The sequence below is a fragment of the Crinia signifera genome, chromosome 5, assembly GCF_055691185.1.
Source record: "Crinia signifera chromosome 5, ASM5569118v1, whole genome shotgun sequence".
NCBI lineage: Eukaryota > Metazoa > Chordata > Amphibia > Anura > Myobatrachidae > Crinia > Crinia signifera.
The window spans coordinates 88,784,868-88,805,670 of record NC_139221.1 but is presented as its reverse complement, the minus strand read 5'-3'; the positions used below and the strand labels follow the sequence as shown (position 1 = coordinate 88,805,670).

Below are 20,803 nucleotides of genomic sequence, written 5' to 3'. Positions count from 1 at the left end.
AATTTCCCCAAATTATCATAGGGAACAATGGGAAATGGGGCAAAAACACCCCTGAACATAAAAATGGCCCCCCAAAAGTAGTTGACGCCACCCCGCCATCAACGTGAACCCGAAGCGTGGCGAGCGGCGGCGGTACGCGTCCTCCGACCTTTTCATGCCCTACTATCCACTAGGGCGTGGAGTGAGAATAGAATAGTGTGGCGAGCCACCGAGCCCGAAGCGTGGCGAGCGGACGCGGATACCTTCACAGTTATAAGCGTCCCCTCGCGGGCTTCCCAGGTGTCCATGGCGACGCGGACACCTGGGAAGCCCGCAAAGGGACGCGTTTACCTGTGAAGGTATCCGCGGCCCCTCGCGGGGCTCGCTGCGCTCGCCACGCTTCGGGCTCGGTGGCTCGCTACGCTCGCCACACTATTCTATTCTCACTCCACGCCCTAGTGGATAGTAGGGCATGAAAAGGTCGGAGGACGCGTACCGCCGCCCCTCGCGGCCTCGCTGCGCTCGCCACGCTTCGGGTTCACGTTGATGGCGGGGTGGCGTCAACTACTTTTGGGGGGACATTTCAGTGTTCAGGGGTGTTTTTGGCCCATTTACTATTGTTCCTATGCTGATTTGGGTAAATTGATCCATTTAACATTGTTTCCTATGGTAAATCGTGGTCATCACGGGTAAATTGAGGCATTTAACATTGTTCTCTATGGGAAAATCGCGGGCATCGCGTCTGGCACATCGCACCCGATTTTTTATCGGCCGCGATGGCCCCGATTTTACCCCCGATGCCCGCGATTAAAATCGTGGGCGCCCAGATAGGAAACAAGTACCGGTGAGAGAGATCAGCCAATCTGCATCTGGCTAGAATTTTCTAAATGTTTTCAAGTTCAGCAGCGCTTCCTGCCCAGCGCTGCAGGGACCCCCCTGCCCACCCTGTGCCACACGGACCCCACTGCCACACTGCTGCCAGCTCCCCGGGTATATACATCAATAAATCGCATGCAATTTATTGCATGTAATTTGGCACATAAAGTGCCAAATCGTAAGCTAGCCTCTGAGGGGCTCCCAAGGGCAAACTGGTCCAACTTGTCCTTGTAACAAGTCGGGCTGGTGTATTGGGGCCTTTTCCATTACTGATCAAATGTATTGTAGACTCATTGCTGTTCTGTTGTCAGTTGTGTTACTCTAGTCTGTGGAAGAGCTACATTATATATGGGAAATGCTGTTCTTCCTGCAACAATAAACAGCAGTGACATGCAACACATAGTGGTGTTGAACTCTATGGCTTTCAGTGGCCTCAATGCTGGTTTGTTATCAGAAGATAGAAATTTCTTATGTCTCATGTTTTTGTTTCATAGATAATGTGCAAAATAGCCTCAATGGTGGGTAAAGATATAACAGAGAGGCTCATTCTGCCACGGTTTTGTGAAATGTGTTGTGACTGCAGGATGTTCCATGTCCGTAAGGTATGTGTGTTTTCCATTCATTCTGTTCTAAAAGCCTTTACAGTAATCTTTCTATAACCTATTTAATTCTGGAAGCTTTCTAATCTGGGGAACACCAATGCTGAGATATGAGGGACAGGCAGGAAAGTAGGCACTAACATTATTAATGAGCTAAAACTTCACCTCCGTGTGTGTTTTTTTTTTTCATTATTATTTTAATTATTATGCCTTCAATAGAGGCACAGAGCTAAGGCTTAAGCTGTGTACGTATGGCGCAATTTGGTCGCTGAGCGATTTTGGCTTAAAATCGATCAGCAATATATTGCTCAGTGTACTGTTTTTTTCAGCGACCAGCAAAGGATGTAGCTCATTTTAATGCCTACTGCTCGCCCTCTCCCTCATATACCAATATCCGTTCTCACCAGATTGTTCTTGGATTTTACGGTGATTGACAAGAAAATCCTCATTTGGCCCTCCATATCATCTGTACACTGATGATTCTTAAGTCTTCCTCACTTAGCCTCTCCCCTCTAACTTGAATTAAGATGTCTCTGAGCTACTCCCTCACTTCCACCATCATGTTCTCTTCTCAACAATGGCACTGAACCTTTTGGATTGGCAGGTTTTGATATAAGTATTTAACAATGGTATATAGAGTGATAATTACATGGCTTGTATCCTATGTCTTGCATTGTCTTTTTTTGCACAATTTGTTATGTTCATCCGCCATTTTTGTGTGTATTTTGTAAGGCGCTGTGTAACTTCCTGGGCCCCTATAAATAAAATCTAGCTGTAATATAGACTCGTTTACTCAGTAGTGTTATTTCCTGGCCGTATAAAAATGTACGTGTATATATTATATTCTAGGTGTGTGCAGCCAATTTTGGTGATATTTGCAGTGTTGTTGGACAAGATGCAACAGAGAAGATGCTGGTGAGTGATTTGTTACTTTAAACCAACTTTACTACTGTATAAAGCTTTAGAAAATCTTTCTGGTCTGTAATAACATTTGATGAATAGATTTGTAGTTGCTCCAGTTATAGAAGATCTGATTTCAATGGGGATAGTCCTTAGTGTTGTAATGTACACTGTGTAGCACCATCTATATGCCTGCATGCCATTAAGATGTGGGAAAGATTGTATGTCCAAAAGCAATTTAATTCTAGTCCATATTGTTTGTAAACTGTTAATCCTAATGTGGTATTTGTCTCCCAGTTGCCTAGGTTTTTCCAGCTCTGTTCAGACAATGTATGGGGTGTACGTAAAGCCTGCGCTGAGTGTTTCATGGCAGTGTCTTGTGCAACATCTCAAGAACTTCGACGGACTAAGCTCTCCGCTCTTTTTATTAATCTTATCAGTGACCCGTCTAGATGGGTACGTTATGGTTTCATCGATTAGCATGAATTAAGAACTTGTAGCGTTTTTATTGTACATAAAACAATACATGCTCATAGCAAAAAAAAATGTAATTATTTCTTGCAGTTAATGGTATATGCGAACAGCTTTGTTAGTGAAGTTAAGAGTCTTTGGGGCTGATTCCATTCATAAGCGTAAATTGGCCTGAAAGGTATTCAATTAATTCCCCTTAGAAAGCTATTTTGCATGAGAATGCAGAGGATTGGCCACATTAAGCCGATGTGATGCAGTTTTCAGCAGGCCCTGGCATGAACGCATCTGAAGTGCTGCTTATCGCGTATTTCTGCTAGCGCCTAGGAAATGGTGATAATGCAGCCTCTTGGCTAGTTGCGGGTATTAGTTGAATAGCTCCACGGCACTTAAAGCCTATTTAACCTTTATATGGCATCAGCTTCTGCTGGTCCAAGTTACAATTGACGTAGGTGAAATGGCCCTGATTATTTGCTTCATAACATGTTTAGGAAAATATGCATGGATGTCATCACATCATGAGTACAAGTGTCACTAATTCGGACATTGAATAGTAGTATTAATGATACCCATTCCTGCACCATTCAGTGGGTGCAGTTCTGCTGTAGGTGTGACATTTTTATGTACTGTAGCATCATTATGAAACTTGTATGAATATTTACTTCTGTCTATGGAGAACTATATAGTATGACTGCATATGGTTTTGTCACAGGTACGCCAAGCTGCCTTTCAGTCCCTTGGGCCTTTTATAGCCACATTTGCAAACCCATCAAGTTCTGGTCAATACTTCAAAGAAGAAGATTGTAAAAACATCAATGATGTCAAATCAAGTGAAGCCGGTGAGGGGTATGTGTTTTTCCTTCTATTAATGAATGGTGCGAATAAAGCCCCCAGACATTTTTTGACCTTTTAAAACCACCAATTGTATTCTTGTTTTCCTGTGTTCTGGTGTGATGGTCATTAATGTGGTCACTATGCACATGACATCTATAATTTCTTGTCATGGTAACAAATACTCTGCCATAATCCGTAGCCAGCAACAGCCCTGATTCACAGTTGATCGCTATTGTGCGAATTTGTAATCCTAACTTTAATGGAATGACTATGGATTGTAGTATGCATGTGCAAGCCAAAATGTGGACAGATATAGCGAAAATATCTAATCGCAATGCCGCTGCCATTTGATGGTCGGACCCATGCCGCCCTCAGTTAGGTCTTTCAAGGTGTTTTCAGTGAAGGTCTGTGACGTCAGTGCTGGCCCCGATCAGCCCGTATCAGTCGCAGAGCTGTGGGGAGGGTAAGACTGTATTAAATTGCCCAGACTGGGAAAATCATTTGATGGCGAGTGAATCCATTTAGAGATTTGCACAGGGTGGGCTTGCTTTCGGTCAGGGTGGTCATCTGCCAATTTTCAGGTCTGAATTAGTCCCGATGTAAGATATTGTTTTGATTGCCTAAGTCAATGATGGCTAACCTTGACACTCCCGCTGTTGCTGAACTACACATCCCAGCAGGCCCTGCATCAGTTTTACTATTCGGCCATGCTAAAACTGATGCAGGGCATGCTGGGATGTGTAGTTCAACAACAGCTAGAGTGTCCTGGTTAGCCATCACTGGCCTAAGTATTACTTTACATTTACAACTTTGTACTTTTATCAGTGATGAACACATTTGTCTAACTGTTGAGGCAAAAGTGTTACAACACCATCTAGTAACTAACCAAATAACACTAGATCAATTGCATGGTAATGTAAAGGTTAATCAAACCCTTTAACTTTAGCTAATGTCTGTTTGCTTATAGTTGCAAAATAGTGATAGATGCTTTTCTCTATTAAAACATGAGTATTACTATGAAGTACAGTTGAGTTGTTTTTCTTTCAGTAGTGCATCTTGTGATCCCCTGCCAGAAGACCCACAGAAGGTTGTCCCAGAAGATTTAGTACCATCAACGGAAGAGTCCCCAGCAGACAGAAGCCTTGTTAACTTTACTGTGATGTTAGAAACCAACTTGGAGGATGATCCCGCGTCCGATGAACTTTTTACGGTCAATAGGAAGACCATTGACTTTGTTTCACATTGCACTTTGCCTTCGGAGACTTCAGTTGATTCACTGAAAACAGAGCAGAGTCCTCCTGGTAGGGAGGCATCTAAGGCTCTGGAAATAGAATCTGAGGAGAGACCTGTTACTGAGCAAGAGCTATTCAATTCGTTCCATTACTGGAGGACTCCTATTCCTGAAATTGATATTGACCTGGAACTTCGACAGTCACAAACAGAAGCACGCAGGCCTGAAAGTAGGCAAATTGTTCAGAAGGCCTCATCCCCTGGTTCTCCTAATATAACCATGGCTACCAGAAAAGAGCTGGAAGAGATGATAGAAAACCTGGAACCCCACACAGATGACCCTGATGTGAAAGGTAACTGAGGGCAGTTAGTTCTGATTTTCTCTTTTTTACTATGTACTGTATTATACAGCTTTGATTGTGTTTGTCAAAATATAAATTAGGATATAATGTGGCTTTGAGTTTTCCTTTCATCCTCCTCTAGGTGTGCTCTTAAATTGGGGGTTTAGAGGGGAGGCTGAGGAGTAGACACTAAAGGAAATTCAATTGTTTATATTGCGACTGGCACTAGATAGCACCCGGCGGCAGCGGTAGTATAATTGTTCTGATATCCATCAGCCATGGAGGTCACATATTTCATCTATTGGAACCGACACTTCCCCCTCTAAGCCGTACTACTTCCTCCAGCAAATAACACATTAGTTTTTAATTTAGTCCTTGAAAGGGTTGGAAAGTGTAAAAAGTCAATGGTGTAAAAATGGCAGTGGCATTGAAAAGTGTTTACATTTTAGATTTTTTTTAAATTCATATTTAAGTAAGACTAATGCTTAACATTAGCTTAGTACTCTTATTTTCAATTTAATGTTGTGCCAACATTGCAGTGAGCAATCCACAAAATTTATGCTAAAAATGCCAACGTCGCTCACAGCAACTGTTCTTTTAGTATAAATAAATACAAATACAGCCAAATCAATTAATTTAATCTCAGTTAAATATTGCATCCCAAAAAAAAAAGTAGCTTTAAACGGCGCTGGCATTTTTTTATTGGATATTTTGTGGATATCTCACCACAATTTTGCCACCCAAAGGATTAAATTTATTAATATTTCTTTGGTTCAATTGCCACCATTGCCCTATCTCTGCGTTTTTGGAATATTCTCCCTGTGCTTGCGTGGGTTTTATCTGGGTACTCCAGTTTCCTCTCACAATTCAAAAATACACTGGTAGGTTAATTTGGCTTCCAACAAAAATTATTAACCCAAAAATGATTGTGTGTACATGTGGAAGGGAACATAGATTGTAAGCTTCTCACTGGGGCAGAGACTGATGTGAATTTTCAAACATTGGGGCAGATGTATTCAGCTTTAACAAGAGCTAAATCCAAGGGTGATCAGGAGAGATGAACGTCCAGCCAATCACCTGCTAACTGCCATGTTACAGGCTGTGTTTGAAAAAAGTCAGTAAGGAGCTGATTGGCTGGACATTTATCTCTCCTTCTCACACTTGAATTTATCTCTTGTTAAGGCTTAATACATCTGCCCCATTCTCTGTTATGGTGCTGCAGAATATGTCGTCCCGGTGGCTTGCAGGGTATCTGGTGTCCGTACACTGCTGCGAGACGTCGCAGGCAGTGTATGGGCACCTTTATGCTGGGGAAAATTTTAGGTACTCTTTACCTAGCACGGCGCCCACGATTTTGATCGTGGGCATCACAGGTAAAAAAATCGCGGGCATTGAATGCACTAAAAATCGGGCGCGACGCGATGCCCGCGATTTCCCATAGGGATCAATGTTAAATTTCTCAATTGACCCGATTTTTACTGTTCAATGCCTCAATTGACCCGATTTTTCCATAGGAATCAATGTTAAATGGCCCACAGAGGCCAAATAGGCACCCTAAAGTGTGAAATGGCCCCCACAATTGTTAACGCCACCGCACGATCAACGTGAACCCGAAGCGTGGCGAGCGCAGCGGTACGCGTCCTACGACCTTTTCATACCCCCACTATCCACGTCGGCGTGGAGTTGAGAATAGAATAGTGTGGCGAGCGCAGCGAGCCACCGAAGCGTGGCGAGCGGACGCGAATACCTTCACAGGTAAACGCGTCCCTTCGCGGGCTTCACAGGTATCGCGTCGGTCGCGTCGCACCCGATTTTTTTAGTGCATTCAATGGCCGCGATGGGCGCCGTGCTAGGTAAAGAGTACCAAATTTTATTTTTGTGCTTGAATTGATCACATCAAGCCTCGCTTAATATGAATTCCTTTTGTACAGAAACGTCTGCATGGTGAAATTACACGATCTGCAGAGTTTAGAACATGTTGTAATTGGTACTGTAACTTCATTCTGTTCTGTTTAGAAAATCTGGCTAGTGACTGCAACGGTTAGCACTTTTTTTTTCTTTCTCCCTACCGTGTAGCACAAGTTGATGTCCTCACTGCTGCCCTGAAAGCGTCCAGTCTAGAATCTCAGGAAGAGAAAAAATCATCTCACTTGAATCGGCAGATCATCTACCACAATGACTTGTTTGAGTCAGGGAGGATTAACTGCAAGATGTTGCGAGATGATGCGTTTCCTCTAATCAGTGATTCTGTAGAGGTAAGGCTTAGACCTGTAGCTTCTTTTATTAAACAAGATTATTTAACATTCAAACCTGTTAAAAGCTCTTGTTTTAGCCACATAAATTATAAATGGATTTTTCCATAAGTAAATTGTTAATGCTTAAGGCGGACAGAGGGGCATTTTAAACTGGATCATTCCACATTATTCCACCAATCATTTCAGATTTCTGCAAACATTTTTAGTTGTAAGGATGTCAAATCATCTATTTCTAGCAAATATCTTCACTGTCTGACAATTATTTTATTAAATATTGATTTGTCCATTTATTCAATTATTTACTATGGCCAGCTTCTTTGTCAAGTTTATTTGAAGTATCACAGGATTTTCTTAAGGAATCAACACAAAATGTAGACTCCTAAGGTAATTTCTCTGTCATCCAGCAAGGGACACTGAAGTGTGATAAGGAGAGATAAATGTCCAGCCAATCAGCTCCTAATACCCCTTTCAGACAGAAAAATCCCAAAAACCCAGGTATTTCCCGGATACAAAAACCCAGGTAGAACTAGGCAGCAAGGTGCTGACCCCCTTTCACACAGAAGCAAAAACCCGGGTATTTCCCTTGTCGACCCCTTTCACACAGAAGCCGGATTTTTCCTGCACAACTCTGTGTCATAAGAAAAGGACAGTTTTAAAGGCACACAGAGATGAGGTCATCAAAAGTGGGTGGTGACTGCTCACTGCATTGCATTAACCATGGCATGACACAAGGATATGTTGTAAACAAGTTTTATTGTTTTTATATACTGGAAGGTACATGTTACCTCACATGGCTGTCAGTATATTTGCAACGTTTGAGTACACTGTGGCATCTTTGACTGTCCCAGTCATCTGTTTGCCGATATCCTCCTCCCCTCTCAGTGCCAGCAGCTCTCCCCTCTTGCTTCTACCAGTGGGCCATGCTATCCTTTACTTAGCTCCCTAATGACCTCAGAGGCCAGCCCCATTGCCATGCCCTCCCAGCCAATCAGAGAGGCCCATCCTCACAACCAATCAGCCAGCACCCCACCAGGAGAGCCAATCAGTGCCTAACAATGTGTACTTATCCCAAAAACCCGGGTCGTTTCCTTTCAGACAGCCGGCGACCCAGGTTTTTAGAATACAGACCTGGGAAAAACCCAGGTAAATTCCTGGGTTGAAGCCCTGGCATTTTAGACCCGGGTTGACCCTTTCAGACAGAAAAAAAAACGGGTCTACCCTCCTGGACCAGGGAAATTCCCGGGTCTTTTTTTCTGTCTGAAAGGGGTATTACTGACTTTTTAGACACAGGCTGTAACATGGCAGTTAGCAGGTGATTGGCTGGACGTTTATCTCTCTATCACCCTTGGACCATTGTGATCTGCCAACAGAAGAAGCGGAACCCCTGGTGAAGTGTTTTACTGAACTTGCAGAATCCGATGAAAGTATTACAAAGCTTGGTTGTGCTGAAGAGAAGGATCAGTAAACGTGACTATATAAATGGCATCCAAAACAGCTAATCAGGACAAAATGTCACCCCTTAATCCAGGCAGAATTTAGCAGAGGTAAAGGAGAAAATCATGGTCAAAGTACTGTTCCGGCTTCCACATGTAAACACAGAGGGGCCAGTAAGGTACATTTGGGCAGATGTATTAAGCCTTAACAAGAGATAAATGCAAGGGTGATAAGAAGAGATAAACGTCCAGCCAATCAGCTCCTTACTGACTTTTTTCAAACACAGCCTGTAACATGGCAGTTAGCAGGTGATTGGCTGGACGTTTATCTCTCCTTATCACCCTTGTATTTATCTCTTGTTAAAGCTTAATACATCTGCCCCATAGTGAGCAAATTGTATACTCCTGGCACATCTGGTAAAATTATAATAGAGAGACTTGAGTGGACTGCAGTAGCAGCAGGATATCCATAAACTGAGAAGTAAAAGGATTCATCAGTCATGAACTTTGAAATAAGTGGGTTTAGAGCACTGGTGGGGAACCTTTTTTGTGCCAAGCGCCGTTTGTATGTGGAAAAAATACACGGGGGCCATAAGTAAAAATTTCTCTTACAAATTTTCCTGCTGCAGCCGTCCCACGCTCCAGCGGCTGCCGCTGAATAGGACTGACAGTCTCCGGCTGCTGTTCATTAACCAGAATCTCGCGAGAATTCCCCTGTACGTGCAGCCCGGCAAAGCGGCCGGGCAGGTGGGAGGGCCACTCAGACCCGGGCCCGGGCCTGAGGTTCCCCACCCCTGGTTTAGAGGATAGCCTGAAATAGAAACTGAAAGATTCGCTGATACAGAAGTTGGATTTGTTGCAGAGAATTTTCCATGATGTAGGAGAAATGATCCACTGGTAGGAGTTCATCACCGCAGGAGCCTCTAAGCACCAGATAGAAACCAGTAGAGATATAGCAGCGGATAGCATGCAGCCAAGATTCACTCACCACAGCTTGCAGTTATTCAAATGCAGGCTTCCTCACACAAATATTTGCACTCTGCATACAGAGACAGACCCCACCAGAATATTAAGTCAGGCAGTTTAGCAGCTTCTAAATGTGCCCCACAACAGTCAGCCATGGGACGTGGTACCAGGCAGTGCATGAGACCGAAGCCGATCAAGCAGAGTAGTCATGGTAGTCAGTCACCAGCCACAGAAGCCAAGTTAGGAAGACGCGCGGGCAAAATGGCGCTGATGTCTCCACACAGCCCACACCAGTGTGTCCTTATAGAAATCTCCTCACCGCCATGCCGCAGCAACCACCAGGGAGCCACACAGCGCAGGAAACCGTAGAAAAAGCTGAGGATGGACACCAGCGGGATCCCACCAACAGTACCTCCCAGAAATCAGTGCCGCACAGGTCCAAGCAGGCCGTGTCAGGCCTTCTCCCCAAAGCAGCCATTACAGGCACTGTCTGTGTGACAAAAGGAGTTGAGGGAAGCAGGAAAGGTTCCCAGCAGACAGGATGGTTTATCAGGATAATTGCAGGGAGCTGAGACAACGTGCCCAACAGTCAAGATATTTGCTCTAGTTTTGACATCCTCTCAACGAAACAATTTCTGCAAAAATCTGAGATGGGTGGTGGACACACCTGGTTGAACTTACATGGAATAGCCTAACTTCAGTCCTCAAGTATTGCCAACAGGTCATGTTTTGAGAATGTCTTTAATCATGAACAGGCGAGCTCAGGTATTGCAATGGGTCACGAAGTGTCCCAACTTTTTTCTACAGACAAATCTTCAAAACATGATCTGTTACGGGAATTAGAGGGTTGATGTGGAGAACAATTAGCTTAAGGTGATATTTAATTATTTATTTATTTCTGATTCATCAATGTTTCTCTACAGTGCATGCAGTCTACGTTGCGCTACATTCACAATGATTCTGATTTGAGCACTAGTAGTAGCTATAGTCCTGAAGAAGAAAGAAAGTCAAAATTGCAGGTAGGTGAAATTGTAGTTCCTTTTTCTCATGGGCATTAAGGGCAAAGTATGAAAATATTGATTGTATTCTGATCCCTGTGTTTGTGTTCTCAGGATGTTGTACCTCAAGCCTTATTGGATCAGTATTTATCCATGACTGACCCATCCCGTGCACAGACTGTTGATACAGAGATTGCCAAGCATTGTGCCTATAGCATTCCAGGTGTGGCTCTCACGCTGGGTAGACAGAACTGGCACTGTCTCAGGGACACATATGAGACACTAGCAGCAGACATGCAGGTATAGGTATAGATAAATGCTTTCTCTTATTCCATAATGTAAATACTGGAGCCCTAGTACGGCAACATGTAGGCATCCATATTGCTTGAAACTGAAGATGCAGATGGCTCTACTTTGCCTTATGATAATATACCAATTTTTTTTTCGAGTCATGGCCTTGAAGAACGGGTGCTGGATGACATCCTTAGTTACAGGGTCTATTCTCCTTTGTGGCGGTCAACAACCCTCATAGAGGGAGAATAGAACCAGAGGTGAGCACAGCGATCCACCGAGGCCGCAGTGCAGTGAGCATGCAAGGGTCTTCTTAGCGCTCACCCTGCTGTTCTAGTACCGGCAGTCGGTATTCCGAAGTCAGTCTAATAACCTTCGGAATGCCAATTGTCGGACCCCCATACCACACCCTTGAAGAACAGCCAGGACTAAGTCCTAAAGTATTTAATTGTGGTGTTAAAGGCCAATTCCAAAGTGTTTTAGCATTTGAAAGTAATGTCTTTTGTGAATGAAGTTACTTTTACCCAAAGATTAAATCATTCTGAGGTGCTTTCCTACTGTCTCAGGAAACATGTGCCACACACAAGCGGTGACTTCACAGATGCAATGCTGTTTTTAGGATGGATAAAAACTACCTTGTGGAAGTTTTCCAATACCACCAGCTGGCTAATAACCAAAAATCAGACTTTAGTCTCACAGCACGGTTTAGATTCTTATTATACATAAGTTTAGTATGATCTTTACCTACGTGACTATGGTTATCTTATTTTTGTATGAATAACTTTAAACTGCATAGTATTTTTTTCATAATGCAGAAAACCATGTTTTTCTGTACTAAAGTAATTATTGTTGGCTTGTTTATGTTGTCAGTGGAAAGTACGGAGAACGTTGGCATTTTCAATTCATGAACTGGCGCTGATACTTGGTGACTCCCTCACTGCTGCAGATTTGCTCCCGATTTTTAATGGCTTTTTAAAAGACCTTGATGAAGTGAGAGTAGGCGTCCTAAAACATCTATATGACTTCCTTAAAGTAAGTATGTGCTATTAGTCTCTAGTAGTGTTGTCTGGTACCTCAACTTAATAACTTTCTCTTGTATTCACTCCAGAAATAAAATCTTTACATTCTGCTTTTGAGGTAGTTACAGTATGACCATAACCAGGTCCTTTAATAATGTAATATTTTATTTTGTTGTGCCTTTTACATATTCTATAGTTATCAATGAGTGTTAAACTTTGTTGTGAAGGATAAATGTTTCTACAGCCAACCAGCTCCCAACTGTAATTTTTCAAATGATAGGAGCTGGTTGACTGGAGCAGCGTTTATCATATGCAGTTTTATCATTCGTTGATAAATGAGCCCCATAATTTGTGGCTTTATTCTATGCAGCATGTAATGCTTGTTTTATTTAGACACGTATGTAGACATTTTATATAGACATTTATTTGAATACCTTACATTCTCATAGTATATTTCTGAGTTAACACCTGTGTAAGTGCATACATATGGTAGTTTTTTGTAGTGTGCAGCAGCGCTCAGGTTGGCTTTATGATAATATGCTTTCTTGTCTCAGCTTCTTCAACCTGACAAAAGAAGGGAATACCTTTATCAGCTGCAGGAGTTCCTGGTGACTGATAACTGCCGCAACTGGCGTTTCCGAGCAGAGCTTGCAGAGTATGTATCTATTGTAATTATAGAGCGATCTTCATATAAAATAAAAATGGCTTGCAATTATTAGCCTTCCCAATAGCAGCACTTTGCTCGGTACTTATGTAATATCTGGACTCCCGTTTTTCTTATGAGACCGCGTCCCCTTTGCGGGGCTCGCTGCGCTCACCGCGCTTCGGGCACGGTGGCTCGCTGCGCTCGCCACACTATATAAAATCAACTCCATGCGTAGTTGGATAGTAGGGGTATGAAAAAATGGGGTGCATTTAACATGGGAGTCCAGATAATACATAAGTACCCTTTGCTCAATTTAGCAGGGTCTCACTATGCACATATAAGGAGGACATTTGCCATGACCTTTTGGTATAGTGGATGACCATGTTACAAAATGTGCACAAAAAGAAAACACTTTTTTTTATTCACTGGACTTCAGAAACCTACTTTTTTTTTCTTTTTTATATCCTGGCTAAAACCTTTAGCTGTAAATACTATACCCATCCAAATCGCATCTCTTGCAAAAAAAAATGGCGCTTTTGGTACTCGGTCATGTTTGCTTGTCCTATCCCAAGATATCCATTGTTTTATGTGATGTCCACAGTCTATTTCTCTGCCATCCAGATCTCCCTCATCCTCTCAATAGGCAAATTTACCACAGGTTTGCCTATTTATTGCTTCGCTTATTTTATGTACCGCTATTATATCCTGACGAAGGGGTTCTGTGCACCCGAAACATTGACATACTGAAGTAAATTCCACTGATACCGTATAAATGTCCTGGTCAACAGTGGAGTGCAAGGTTAGACAACAAGTGTGCCACATATATAGAGATCGTCGGGTTATTCAAAGCCAGACAGAGGGCACTCGCCAATGGTCTCAAACCAAAGAGGTTTTTATACATCACCGAATCCTACATATAGTCGATGTTTCAGACCAATATGTCCTTTGTCAAGATTTACAGCTTACAACCGTGCAGCAAAGTGAAAGGCAACCTTGTGTATGTATAATGTTGTACAGTGTATCTGAAACTCTAATGTTATGTTTGATACACATAAGTTTTCTGCTGCTGAATTCTTTTTTTTTTTTTGTCAGGCAAATGATTTTCCTACTTGAACTGTACAGTGCCAGGGATGTTTATGACTACTTACTGCCAATTGCTTTGACTTTGTGTGGGGACAAAGTGTCTTCTGTACGCTGGATTTCTTATAAACTGGTGAGTTTATTCCGAAATTTCTAACACATCCCCTTTCCCACCTTGTTCTTAACTTTCATTCTTCTGACCGTCTGTATTTTCACAAAAAGTTTGTGGTTTAATCGCAGCTACTAAAATAAATGTAATGGAATTGGTTTTGTTGTTGCAGTGTGTAATATAATGCCCTTGTGGTATCTAATATACTGCTGTCTGCAGTTTATTAAGAAAAGAAAAAAACACCCCTCACCATTATATAAGTGGTTGAAAAGATACTAACAAGGATCAGTTCGGTAGGGACTGAGTTGAATTAATGAAAGCATTATCTGTAAAGTGCTATATAGAAAGGATGTTACTAGATAAATGAATGCTTGTCTATGAGCATCCAAAAGGGCAGTGTAAATGTCTTGTGACCAACTGTTTCACATAATTGGATGAATTTGCAGGACAAAATAACATTTCTCCTTCATCCATAGGGGGCACTGTAAGCCATTTACAGTGGGTATAGAAGGTTGCACAGTGGAGCCAGGACTTTAAGCATTAGAAGTGACTGGCCCCTCCCCCAGAACAGTTTTAGGTAGAGCAGAACACTTGCTCCGGGTGCTCTAGAATTTTCTTTGTTTTGATTTTATAGTTCTAAAATTTATTATTCAACAGGCTGACAGTTGGGTCTTGTCTAGCCTGCAACATGGAACCGACAAAGGGACCGTTGCCACCTTTTCAATGTCCGCATCAGGTCACTGGCTGTATGACTTAGTCCCCGGGCAGCCTCCACGCATCCTCCTATGGTTTTTGCTGGAGCCCCCACAGCCCACCACTTGCGGGGTTGCAGCTCTAAAGAACCAAAATTAATATTATACACAAGCAAGAAAGGACAGTGGTTGTGTTAGATCACGTTAATTCTCAGATATCTGCCATTGTGGTGTTGGCTAGGAGAGTATTAAGCTTAGTTAGTGGCAGGCTGATATTGAATCCAAGTGTGACGTCGAGGCCCTCCTCTTTACGGGAAGTGCCCTATTTGGGCCTGAGCTGGCCAAAAGGATCTTGCAAGCTGCAGGAGGTATATCTACTTTACTTCACGTGGCTCCCCCTCCACGATGTCCTAACACAGGTCCCTCCTTACATATGCCATCTAGACGATGGGGTTTGTGGCCGTGGCACTGCCTCCCTCTCCACTGCCTGTTGGTCCAGAGGCAGTGGTACACCTAATGCCACAACCTCACCAGGATCAGAGGCTTACTTCACAGTCCATGGCATGACAGGTTTCCCTCTCACCTGGGGGGGACCCCAGAGTGGGAGCACGTCTCAGGGATTTTCGGGGATGTTTGGGATTGGCCTTGTGAAGCTGCCTGGGTCAGATATCTAATTTCCATGGGTAACAAACTGGAATTTGAAGTCTAACCTCCGGTTTTCCAGTTTCGAACAGCAGGCAAGAGGTTCTGCCAGATGCCATAAACTGGTTACTTGTTCAATTCCTCAATGGAACCAGGATTTTATTCCAGCTTGTTTTTTAGTTCACAAGCCAGACTGTCAGACCGATTTCGAATTTGAAATCCCTCAATTCCTTTCTGCGGGTTTTTTTAATTCAGAATTGAATCCCTCTGTTCGGTAACTGTGGGTTTGGAGGTGTAAGGGGGTTATTCAATGTCAGGGGCACGGCTGTCGAGCTAGTGCGACAGCCGTGCACCTGTCCTGTTCTCGGTCAGCTCTCCTGGAGCTCGGCAGTCGGGATTCAATGTCCCGAGCGGCGAGAAGGCCACGAGTTGATGACGGGAGCTCGCCTTTTTCCGGCTTTTCTCGGCAGAACGAGCCCGACCGCATGTGATGTCGGGCTCGTTCTGCGGAGAAACCCTGTCCAATGCTGTCGGGGCAGACAGCATTGAATAGGGCCCCGCAGCCATCTCCCCCGTCGGGAGATGGCTGCGGGAGGTCGACAAAGATTGAATACCCCCCTAAGAGTTCTTAAGTTCTTTGGATATCAGATACTTAACTCCTTGTCCTCATCTGGATGCCCCATCAGGTGTATCTTCAATTTGCAATACATGACATTACCAATTCAGTAATTAAACTCATTAAAAAAATTAAGTGTGTTTTTGTGTGTATATGTATAACCTATAGATAGTGTGTGTGTGTATTTTATATATGACAGTAAAAAGGATAAAGTAGGGTAGAGGTTTTCCTGAAAGGATGACAGATACCTGTGATTAAGTTTCTATGAGGTGTTTATTTTCCTTTTCTCCTGTTTTTTTATGTACACTTTAGCTGTAGCATTACTCCAGCTACTTAATATAGCAATGGCATTACATTTTTGTATACTGTTTTTCCAGGTGAGTGAAACGGTTAAGAAGCTGTACTTTGCACCAACTCCAGCATTAGTCCTGGACCTTATGAATAAGCTCGTGGAGCAGTTTTGCAGAAGTTCAAAGTGGTCTGGACGACAGACATTTGTATTTATATGCCAGGTAGGTTTTTGTATGTGCTACAGAAGTTATTTTATTGTGTCGTTCCGTGTCAAATCGCACTTTTTTTTTATCCCATCAGCTCAGATTTTAATAACATTAGGTATATGGAGAAGTATGTAGTCTAAGAAAAATACTAACTTTTGCATCAACAAAAACTGTTTAAAACATTTTTAGTAAACAAGGTTATTCTAATAATTGTTCATTTAAATGTGGAATGATAATGGGTTCATAGTTATTTATTAAGCGTTTCTTATAGCGCATAAATAATCTGCAGCGCTTTACAGAGAATATTTGAACATTCACATCAGTCCCTGCCCCAGTGGAGCTTACAATCTATATTCCCTACCACATGTACACACACAGAGACATTCTGGGGTTAATTTGTTGGGAGCCAATTAACCTACCAGTATATTTTTGAAATGTGGGGGGAAACCGGAGTACCCGGAGGAAACTTTCGCAAATACGGTGAGAATTTACAAACTCTGCATGGATAGCATTAATGGCTCACAGTACTAAGGTTATGGGTTTGATTCCCACCATCGCTCCAACTTTTGGCATTGTGTATATTCTCCCTGTCCTCCAGTTTCCTCCTACGTTCTCCCTGTCCTCCAGTTTCCTCCTACGATCCAAAAATATACTGTTAGGTTAGTTTGCTCCCAACAAACACATTAACCCTAGTGTGTAAATGTGTGTGTACATGTCAGACTAGATGGTACTTACCTGCCATCAAATTCTATGTTTATAGAGTATTTTGCCATTTAATTTCTACATTCCTTTTGCTCTTCTCGGATAACTCCTATTAATGCTGTGCATTCAAGTAGAAAGCACACTCACACATATGTAACCTCACTTTCTTTGACAGCATTTCACAGTGGAATGTATGAAATACCTGAACTATTTGTTCTCGGTTTGTGTGCTCTATATCAGTGGTTATCAACCTCGTTCCTCAAGTACCACCAATAGTTCACGTTTTCCAGGTCTCCTCTCAGAATCACAAGTGAAATAATTAGCTCAACCTGTGATCTTTTATAATGTGTCAGTGAAGGAGTGCACCTGCCAGGTGACCTGAAAAATGTGCACTGTTGGGGGTACTTGAGGACCAAGGTTGAGGACCACTGCTCTAGATAATCTATTTTGCATGTAGGGGGAAAACAAAGATCAAACGGGTTGGGGGTCCCAATGGACGAAAGCTTATTAGTACACTGTTTCTTCATGGTACTATAATATGATGCAGCGTTAGAAATAACCTGATAAAAAAAACAACATCTTGTCTGAATCTTTTTCTTTGTTTTAATTAATTAAATTGTATATTTTCCTGCTGTTTGGTCTGACAGGCGCTCATCGAAGATGACTGTATTCCTATGGAACAGTTTGCTATGCATTTAATGCCTCATCTACTGCAGCTTGCCTCTGATAGAGTACCGAACGTCCGAGTCCTCCTTGCAAAGACTTTGAAGCAAACCCTGTTAGAGAAAGGTAAGCTAATACTTTGTTGTTTATACACTGATTTTCCTTTACTTACCTGTGAGCATCTACTATTTGTGTAGTCATGATCTTAATTGGTTGATCCAGGGTGGTGCTCAACCCAAAGGTACTACATGAAAACTATAGATACATATTTGTAATATAAGGGCACTCGCTACAGAATCAATATAAAGAATTTTTAGTTTAATCTTATCTTACATGTTCATCCATTGACGTTTGGCTCTCATAAGAGATCTTTGTCAAGACATCCTACAAGACAATAATAGAACTTGGTTCTGTTTAATTTATTTGTTTTGAAGTTTGGTATCTTTATATGATGCTGGATGAGCGACTTCCTACGGTATCTGCCTAAAATGCTCAAATGCAGCAGGAAATGTTTGCTTACATTTGTGAGATCCAAGTCTCTGATCACAACCAATGGTTGGGTTTTCAATGTTTTCAAGCACTGGTTAGTCTTCATAAGCTTGCTTGTACTAGTCATAGGAACAGGAACTAGGGATCAAACAGACCTCTGTTCTGTAACACCTTCCTCTCCCTCCCACTTCCTGTAAGAATAACAGTGCCGGGTAATATAATAATAGTGATTATATGACTGGAACAGGTTTTAAAGATCTGAAACCTCTAGATTTGTTCCTTGAATCTTGCCTACTAAGCAGCGGGATGAGACCTTGTGCTATAGCAACATTTAATTTCCACGATATTGTCCCCCTGTCTTTAACAGGAGGTGGAGTGGGTGGGACAGTTGTTTACATCGGGTGCCGCTGCGGTGGAGAAATAGTACACCTGAAGTGCCTTTTCTCCCCAAGCCTGTATAAAACCAAGCTACTATCTTCAGCCATGCTGCCATAAGCAGCGGGCTGCTGGGACTCCAACTCCACAGCAAACTCTAGGATGCAAAAAACCCAGGTACCGATATCCCGAAGGGTCTGCCACATAGCAGACTGTGGCAGATGTCAGCCTGTTGTAGAGCTTAGAAAAGTAGATGTTGAGGGGGAGGAGCCAGTCACACACACACACACACACACACACACACACACACACACACACACGAGGGCAGCCAGCACTTTAAATCTTAACCCATCTATACCTGATTGTATTTGGAGAGTCCAGTGTCCCCTATGGATTTTATTTTCCTGGTTGGTCATTTATTTCCTGTATGATATTCAGTGTTGTAAATCATTATTGGAATATGCAGAAAGGTCTAAATAGTTTGAAAAGGAGCGTAAAACCTGTACAACAGCAGCCTGTGATGTAGCTATTCATTGTGACAACATAATTGTTCCAATTAATTAGCAGATTTATTTTTCAGCTTTAATAGTAAAGTGACTGCAGTGTGAAATGTGCTCTTTGTAGTGTCAATAGTTTAATTTGGAAAAACGTTACTTTCTTATATAGTGCAGCAAATTCCGTTGTGCTTAGCAATTGATGTGTAAGTCTATACTACCATATTTCTTTTCCCAGAATACTTCTTGACGTCTGCCAATTCCCACCAGGAAGCTGTGGAGCAAACAATTGTGGCTTTACAGATGGATTACGATAATGATGTCAAGTACTTTGCCAGTATACATCCTGCTAGCACCAAACTTACCGATGATGCCATGAGCACTGCTTCCTCCACCTACTAATGGGCATTTTTTTTAGAATGGCAGCCTTGAACTCTAAACCAAGGCAGGTCTTTAACTGCTTTATTGTATTGGTTTCCTATTCTACATTAGGAGGGAAGAGTATACATGAACTCTCAGAGGATTGCCACCAAAGCCTTAAATCTTCTGTCTTCCTGAGAAGTGGCCGATGAGGAACTTTGTCTATTAGGAAATGAAATACAGCCCAATTGCTCACTTCTCAAGTCCCTGCTGGAGCTGGTACTGAAGTGCTTGCATCTATGTACTGTACAAACGAACATACAAGACCAGAACCCACATAATAAATAGGGTGTAAGATCATATAACAGGCAGCGATGAGTGTATGTGGCCGATGGCCTCCGATGAATTCTCCCAGCGAACCTGTTCCAAATCATTGTAGAGAATTTCCAGTATTAGTTGCAATGGGGTTTTTATTAAAAATGTATTTTCCCTGCCACTTTCTTAACGTGTGAATAGTTTCCTTTTTGGGGGGGGGGGGTGTGTAAAATAAGAAAAAGGATTGCTACCTTTTTTTTTCTTTTTCATTTTCTTAAGGGCTCAGTGCTAACACTACACTAGAAGCTGATTTTAATCCTTTAAATGCAGCATATTGCTGTATGTATAGGCAGGCAACATTGCTGTTATGTACCTCTGTTCTAATTGTGTTTTCATGCTGGTCATGACCTGAAGGAAATGTATTAGTTCATGTACTTCAAGTCAAGGTTTTTTTTTCTTTTCTGTTTTTAACTTGATTAAGATCAGCTACGAGGTGCATCACTATTGGTCTTCATATAAATGTACATATCTGCTTGTGCTCCCTGAAGTACAGCAGTCTTTAATCATGCTGTTTAAAGCTCTGTAATACAAGTTTATCTGCTTGTCCAAATAAAATTTATTAATAAGTTTCAATAAATTGCTTTGCCCTTTTATTAGGCCTGTGGCCATTATGATTCCTATGACCTATATACTATACAATAATGGTAAAAAAAAACATACTTTAGCCTCCGCTCCCACAGTAGGCCACCACACAACATTTAATCTCATACCTGCGAGCTGTTTATAAACAACTAGGGGTCCCAGCTGTTGGTTCCCCAAGGGGGAGGGGCCTTACTCTGTTCTCCCTTTCCAACTCTTTAGCGTGCACCAACCCGGCAGTCCACCAAGAGCCCTTTCCACTCTCCACAACAATGGGCAGTTATTTTATTTCAGC

The 20,803-nt window shown here is 42.3% G+C and overlaps 1 protein-coding gene across 3 annotated transcripts in view; it reads left to right on the top strand.

The window, feature by feature from the left end:
- Positions 1 to 20,506, top strand: part of PPP4R1 (protein phosphatase 4 regulatory subunit 1) — a 34,936-nt gene extending 14,430 nt beyond the window's left edge. For 2 of the 3 annotated variants that reach the window (XM_083187647.1, XM_083187645.1), the window contains exons 7-20: positions 1,350 to 1,457; positions 2,304 to 2,369; positions 2,652 to 2,810; positions 3,535 to 3,668; positions 4,704 to 5,239; positions 7,304 to 7,482; positions 10,805 to 10,900; positions 10,994 to 11,179; positions 12,041 to 12,202; positions 12,744 to 12,844; positions 13,928 to 14,048; positions 16,352 to 16,486; positions 17,821 to 17,962; positions 19,433 to 20,506. In XM_083187647.1, coding sequence (XP_083043773.1) covers positions 1,350 to 1,457; positions 2,304 to 2,369; positions 2,652 to 2,810; positions 3,535 to 3,668; positions 4,704 to 5,239; positions 7,304 to 7,482; positions 10,805 to 10,900; positions 10,994 to 11,179; positions 12,041 to 12,202; positions 12,744 to 12,844; positions 13,928 to 14,048; positions 16,352 to 16,486; positions 17,821 to 17,962; positions 19,433 to 19,596 — 2,289 coding nt within the window. In that variant the 3' untranslated portion in view covers positions 19,597 to 20,506. The remainder of the gene's footprint in view (positions 1 to 1,349; positions 1,458 to 2,303; positions 2,370 to 2,651; positions 2,811 to 3,534; positions 3,669 to 4,703; positions 5,240 to 7,303; positions 7,483 to 10,804; positions 10,901 to 10,993; positions 11,180 to 12,040; positions 12,203 to 12,743; positions 12,845 to 13,927; positions 14,049 to 16,351; positions 16,487 to 17,820; positions 17,963 to 19,432) is intronic. The other variant, XM_083187646.1, reaches the window with a different exon arrangement.
- The last annotated feature ends 297 nt before the right edge of the window (positions 20,507 to 20,803 follow it).